Raw genomic sequence first — 6722 nt, 5'->3', positions numbered from 1 at the left:
ATAAAACGTCGTCGTTTTATTCGAACCGACCGGTTTAAAAGAAACGGCGTCGTTTTTGCCAAATTTGGTTAACTTTCACTCTTGGTTCTGAAGCTCCTTCGTTTCTTTCGCCCTTTCTCCCTCCCTTTCTTTCATTCACAGAAACTCAGCCAAAAAACCCTAGCACTGTAAGGCTACACCACCGCCGTCCGTCCGTCTATCTAGCTTCCCTCGTGCTCCAAGTCTTCAACCCCTGTTCGCTGTCACCGATCGCAGCTGCTTCCTCGAGTTCGGCGTACGTCGTCTTTGTCTGTTCAGCCGCGCTTCCGCCGCCGTTTATTTGCCGTTCACGTTCGCGTCTTCGTTCAGCCGTCGTCTTCGTTCGCGTTCTTCGCTGTTCAAGTTTGCTCGGCGTTCACCGTTCGCGTTCACTCGCCGTTCGCTGTTCGGGTTCGCATTCGCGTTCGTCTGGAAGCCACGTTGCTCTGCTTCAAACTCTGCGACCAACCCGCGCGCTCCTCCTAGCCGTCGAACTGCTCTCTTTTGTCGCCGCCGTGAGTTCCCTAAACCCGCCACCAGACAATACACTCATACAACACCAATACTCTGCTTCAAACTCTGCAACTTCTTATTTCTATTACAATAAGTAACTACTTGATTTGGTAGTGGGTTGGATTTTTTTTTTTATAAACTGAATTAAAGTATACAATAGTTATGTTCTCTTATCTATCACATTGATATTAAGCTTTGAATTCTCTTATTTCATTTTAAGTTTACCGCACTCAATATGTTTGATGAAATGCTTTAACTATATTTCGGGTTGGTTTTTATCATTTCTAGCTTTTAGAAACTTAGTAGGTTGATTGCATGTGAAATTAGAATAATTGGATCTTAGTAATTAGGAAATTTTAGCTGCACAAATAGCATCTTTGTAGAAAACATATTAGGATGATGATTCCACTTGCATTAGTGTTCTTCTGATAAATTTTTGGGTTGCTGTTGTTTTAATTTGCTAAATTGTTAGGTTTCTGTGATTTAATTTGTTGGATTTTCTATTTAGGTCTTGTTCTTGTTTATTTGCTAAATTGTTGTTGTGTATTTATTGTTGTCTTTGAGATTCTTGCTGGATATTGGTGATCATTGATTTATTATATGCTTCATGTTTTCATTTCTTTCTTCTTCTGAAGGAAAATTTTTTTCTGTTTTCATTGTTTTGTTGATTGTTTGTTTTGTTTCAGAAATTAATTTGTTGTGATCAATGCTCAAACTCTAAATGTTGTTCTGCTGGTTTTGCTGTGTTTGTTTTGTTTCAGAAATTAATTTTTTGTTATCAATGCTCAAACTCTGAATGTTGTTCATCTGTTTTTGTTTTGTTTCATAAATCAATATTTTGTGATTAATGTTCAAACTCTGAATGTTGTTCTGCTGTTTTTGTTTTGTTTCAGAAATCAATTTTTGTTGGTCAATGCTCATACTCTGAATGTTGTTCTGTTTTGTTTTAAGGCTGTGTTTGGAAGAGGTGATTAATTTTTGAGTGTTGTTTTGTTTTTGTTTTAAAGCTGTGTATTGTGTTCAATTTTTATTTTGTAGAAAATTCTGAGGTATATAAGAATTTTCCTTCGTTATTTTATCATTGGCCTATTTTTGGCATTGCATATCATTGTAGTTTGTTTATTCATAGAATTAGTTGTTTATCATCCCCTTTTGAAGTAAAAAAATGCAGTAGGAGAGTGTTTAAAACTAGTTGCTTTATTCATTGAATTTTTATAGAATCAGGTGTTTATTATAAGGTGATTTTTCCGGTTGAACTACAATTGAACCGATTGAATCAATAAACTAATAAATTAGTAATTAAAATGGTTCGATAATGGGTCCAGTTTTTAGAACCTTGCTATAATGTCAAACATAGTTTAGATCATTGTTAGCAGAACCGGCGGTGAACTGGACCCTATACCGATTTGGTCCGATATTTGGACCGTACAAGGAGTTGAACCGGTGTGAACCGATCAAATTCGGAAAGAACCGGTGCGAACCGGTCAAACTCGGTGAAACCGGTCCGACCGAACCGTTTGGGAGTGAAAATTTTTTAAAATGTTTGAGGTGGGGTTCGAACCCCTACCCTCAAGAGAACTAAAAGACTTCACAACCACCAGGCTAGCGTGCTTTCCATTAAAATAGGTGCAAATTATATTACATATAGATATCTTTTATCAAATAGTTTACTTTTATTTAATTTATTTTAATTTTAATTATAAACTCACTCATTTTTAAATTAATTATATTTTTATTTAACAATAATTATAAACTCATTTATTTTTTTATAACTACATAATATCTATTAATATTATTTTTTAATAAATATTTGTAGTATATAATAGTATAATAGATATAAACTAATTAATAAATGATTAAAATTTAAAAATAATAGTTATTTTAATATAAAAACAAAATTAAAATATTTGTGATAGAGTAAAAATAACAAAATATTTATTATTCATGTTCCATATTGTTTTAAAATAACTTTATATTTTTAAAATGTTAGTAAAAATATGTATTTTAAATTTTAATTTTGAACTTTTGACTTTTTTTATTTTTTATTTACATAGGACCGAGTCAAACGGTTCAACCAGTAACCCACCGATTGAACCAGTGACCCAGTGATCCAGTAACCTGACTAGTTCGATCACCGGTTCGGTTCTGACAACTATGGTTTAGATATTAATATCTATAAATAAAATAATTTAATTTATAAATATTAATAGAATTAAATTAGTTTATTTGATCATTTATTAATAATATTAATTAATAATTCATATTTCGTCGTGTATCAATCGTCTCTCTTCTTAAATTCAGTTTCGAGTAACTGCAGCTGCATCAACCGCCATGGATCCTCAACCTCCGGCCACTGCAGCACCAACAACCACCGCCCCCACCGCTGCCGAACCCTCGCCACCACAACCTCCTCAACCATCACCACCACCACCACAATCACAACCTTCACCTTCTCCTTCTTCTTCTTCTTCGTCTCTCCCTCCATCTTCTTCTTCAGCTCCCCCAAATCCAAACCCTACCTCCGTACAAATCCCAACAACAACCTCCAAACCCCTCGCACCATCCCCAGCCCCTCTTCAACCTCGCCACCCTCCTCCTTCCTTCAGCCGCAACCCGCCACCGCAACCGCAACCACCGCAGCAGCATCAGCCTCACTCTCACTTCTCGTCACTCCCTCCTTCCTCTGCCGCTGCTCCTCCTCCTTCGCCATCCTCCGCCTCTCCATCCGTTTCTGCCGCTCCGCGTGGCGGCATGGCGATCGGTGTACCCGCACACCACCAGAGCCCTTCCCCTCCGCCATTCTCCTCTTCCTTTGGTCAGCATTTCGGTGGTTTGGGCCGAACCGGAGTTAGTGTCGGAGAATCTGCCTCCAATAACGCATCTTCTCAGGTATAGGCCCCAATTTCGCCCCCCGACTGAAATTTTGGTGTAGAAGCTTTGTGAAATGAATGTTGGTCTATTGATTTTATAGGCACATAGCTAGTTATAGTTAGCTTGTTAGTTATTAAGCGAATAGTTAAAGGATTGGTTGAGTAGTTAGTAGTTAGTATTGATTGGTAGTTGAATAAAACAACTTTGAGTACACTAGTCACCAGCAAGATCAAAACTCTTAAGTATAGTCCTCAATAATTAGAGATAGTATCATATTAACCCTGTTTAATGTATTTGGTTGTTAAACGCTCAAAAGGACTGATTCAACCTCATTGTAGAAAAACAATCAAACTTAGAATGGGAAATAGTCACTGGATATAGATTGGGGAGTTTAGTTGGATAAATTTCACAAAAGTAGAATTAGGAAACAATGAGCTCTTGCTTTTCTGGGAGCATATAGAGTTGCTTGAGTTTGTGCTCCTGCATTTTACTTGTATTAAAAGATTTTTTTTCCCGTCCGTATTTCAGAAGTTGATCTAAATGTGCCCTATTCTTTGTTTCACTAGTTGTTTGAAATGTTTAGGTGAGACCACCAATGCAAGGAATGGGAATGTTGGGTTCGCTTGGATCCGGATCACAAATGCGGCCAGGTGGGATACCTGCACATCAACAGAGACCTGTTCAATCATCTCTCAGACCACCACCCCCTGCACAGAATAGTCCAACTACTGCTTCGCAAGTTAGTCTTTGCTTTGTCGCTACATTCCTCTGCAGCTTTGTAGAAGTGAATTTTATGACTTTGAGCATGCTTGTATGATTTTCGCTTATTTGTTTTGGTAGTTTTTGCTTTTTCTAGTTGGAGAGACAGTGGCAATGGGTTTTGAGGAGTGTGCTATGTTTCAAAATATAAGCAACTGATTGATATTGTACTACCGTGATTTGTGAGTGTGCGTATAGCTATATATTAAGAATAAGAATATCTCTTTTAGCTGTTTCAACTCATGTTATTTACGAGGATTCCTCACTTCATATGTCTTCTGTTGCAATGCTTGAGTTTTGTATGTAAACATACAGAAAAATAATGTTGGTCAGTCATTTTGCAATTTGTCTTGTTTTCTTTAGAGCTTCCAAGGGCATGGACTTATAAGAACCTCATCAGTGGGAACACCTGCAACACCATCTCCAAGTGTACCTCAAAATATGCAGTCACTTAATCAGCCGTGGTTGTCATCTGGACCACAGGGGAAGCCTCCTTTGCCAACCTCTTATAGGCAGCACCCGCAGCAAGTGAACCCACCAGCGTCCTTGCAGCAAAGGGCCCACATTCCTCAGCAGCAGCAGTCTACACCAACAGCATCACAGCCGCAGCCATCTTTGCCATCTAATCAATCACAGGAGCATTTTGGGCAACAAGTTCCCCCATCAAGGGCTCCACATGTCCCTCAGCAGCAGCAGGTTACAAGGCTACAAGTCCCGGGAAATCAGAAACCAACTCTTGTGTCTGCTCAATTCGCTGCTGCTCAACCAGGAATTCAAAGTAGATTAGCTACTGTGGATACTGATGAACCTTGTAATAGTGTTCTCAGCAAAAGAAGCATCCATGAGCTAGTCAGTCAGGTCTGCAATGTTTCTCTATTTTGTTCAGTGGATAAGTCAAAATTTGAATTACGGAATGCAATATGGCACAAGGCACTTCAATTTTGACAATTTTACTATAAATCTGTTTGGCTGTTCAATCCCTAGTTTCATGAACGTGTTACTTTTGTTTCCTCTATTTACACTTCTACTTTATTGGCAGGTTGATCCAGCTGAGAAGTTGGATCCTGATGTCGCAGACATTCTTGTTGATATTGCAGAAAATTTTCTAGAGTCTGTGAGTAAATTACCTTTAACTTAATTGTGTCCAGTGAACTTCAATAGTTAAGTCTATCTGTTATTGTTGATTTATTTGTTTATTTATTTATTGTTCTTTGATTTATTCGTGTTTCTTTTATCTTGATTCATTTCCCTCTTCTTAATACTAGTTATATGGTTTGGACTAATGATTTTCTATCCTTTCAATAGATAACAAAATCTGGTTGCTCCCTAGCCAAGCATCGGAAATCAACAACTTTGGAAGCAAAAGACATACTTTTACATCTAGGTTAGTGATTAGAAAATTTCTTCTTGCTCGGAGTTTGGTTTCAGCACATTTCACATTTAACTCCACATCTTCGTCTTTGTAGAGAAAACTTGGAATATGACACTTCCTGGATTTGGTGGTGATGAAATTAAAAGCTACAAAAGACCGGTAGTTTGTCAGTCTCTCTTATATATATATATATAATATTCATATTCTTTTGAATGTCATATTCTAGACTTGTACTTATCGTGCTTTTGCAGGTTGCAAGTGATATTCACAAGGAGCGACTAGCGGCTGTAAGTGTTTTTTTCTTTCTTTCACTTTAATCTAGTAATTATATTTTTTACCTGTTAGATGAATAGTTGTGATTATTATTATTATAATTATATTTTGTTTATTTGTTATATGTTCAACAGATAAAGAAATCAATGGTAGCAGCGGAGTCAGCACATGCTAGGGGCTCTGCTGGCCAAACATCCGGTGGCGCAAAGGGTAGCCAGGCAAAGGCACCCTTGAATGTCCTTGGCTCTCCCAACCCTAAAAACTGACGAGAGATGCAGAGTGTTTATGAATTACACAATTAAGGAGAAACTCCTTCGGACAATTTAATATAATATTAATTATTTAATATTAATATATTAATTGGTAGTATAGTTGATAAATAGGGCAAGACTGTTTAATTTAATTTAATTGATATTATCTATATAATTTGATTTATTTAAAATTATAAGTTTTAAATGTTCTAATATTTTCATTCTATTATCATTATATTTATTCATTAGTATTTAATTCTAAATTATAATAGAGTTATCTTAATTTAATTTTAAAATAAATGTATAAATAAAAAATACATTAATTACTTTGTTCAATTATGAAACCCTAGTCTTTAATATGCTCTTTCATTTTTACTTCTGACATTTTCCTCTTTTCCTTTCTCCTCCATCCATTTTTCAGATCTTTCAATCCCCAATTCCCCATCTACATAAAAGAGAAAATTCTCCCCTTTTATTTTTTTAAATAAATAAATGATAAAAAATGTCTTTCAACCAAGGTTCAGAAAATCGAATCGGTCATCAAACTATTCTGGGTATTAGCTTATTGGTTTATTAGTCTAACTCATTCAATTGGTGGTTACTATTCTGGGTATTAGCTTATTGGTTTATTAGTCTAACTCATTCAATTGGTGGTTTAACTGGAT

The 6722-nt window shown here is 36.3% G+C and overlaps 1 protein-coding gene across 1 annotated transcript; it reads left to right on the top strand.

Moving 5' to 3' along the window:
• The first annotated feature begins 2817 nt into the window (after positions 1 to 2817).
• Positions 2818 to 6191, top strand: LOC130961587 (transcription initiation factor TFIID subunit 12-like). Its single transcript, XM_057887543.1, has 8 exons — positions 2818 to 3420; positions 3986 to 4141; positions 4525 to 5019; positions 5201 to 5275; positions 5467 to 5545; positions 5628 to 5692; positions 5785 to 5820; positions 5941 to 6191. The coding sequence occupies exons 1-8, from the start codon at positions 2863 to 2865 to the stop codon at positions 6070 to 6072; spliced, it is 1596 nt and encodes a 531-aa protein (XP_057743526.1). The 5' UTR covers positions 2818 to 2862; the 3' UTR covers positions 6073 to 6191.
• Positions 6192 to 6722: the final 531 nt, after the last annotated feature.

This window comes from Arachis stenosperma, chromosome 2 (assembly GCF_014773155.1).
Source record: "Arachis stenosperma cultivar V10309 chromosome 2, arast.V10309.gnm1.PFL2, whole genome shotgun sequence".
Taxonomy (NCBI): Eukaryota; Viridiplantae; Streptophyta; class Magnoliopsida; order Fabales; family Fabaceae; genus Arachis; species Arachis stenosperma.
The sequence above is the reverse complement of the archived record's forward strand: the minus strand, read 5'-3'. Positions and strand labels throughout refer to the sequence as shown.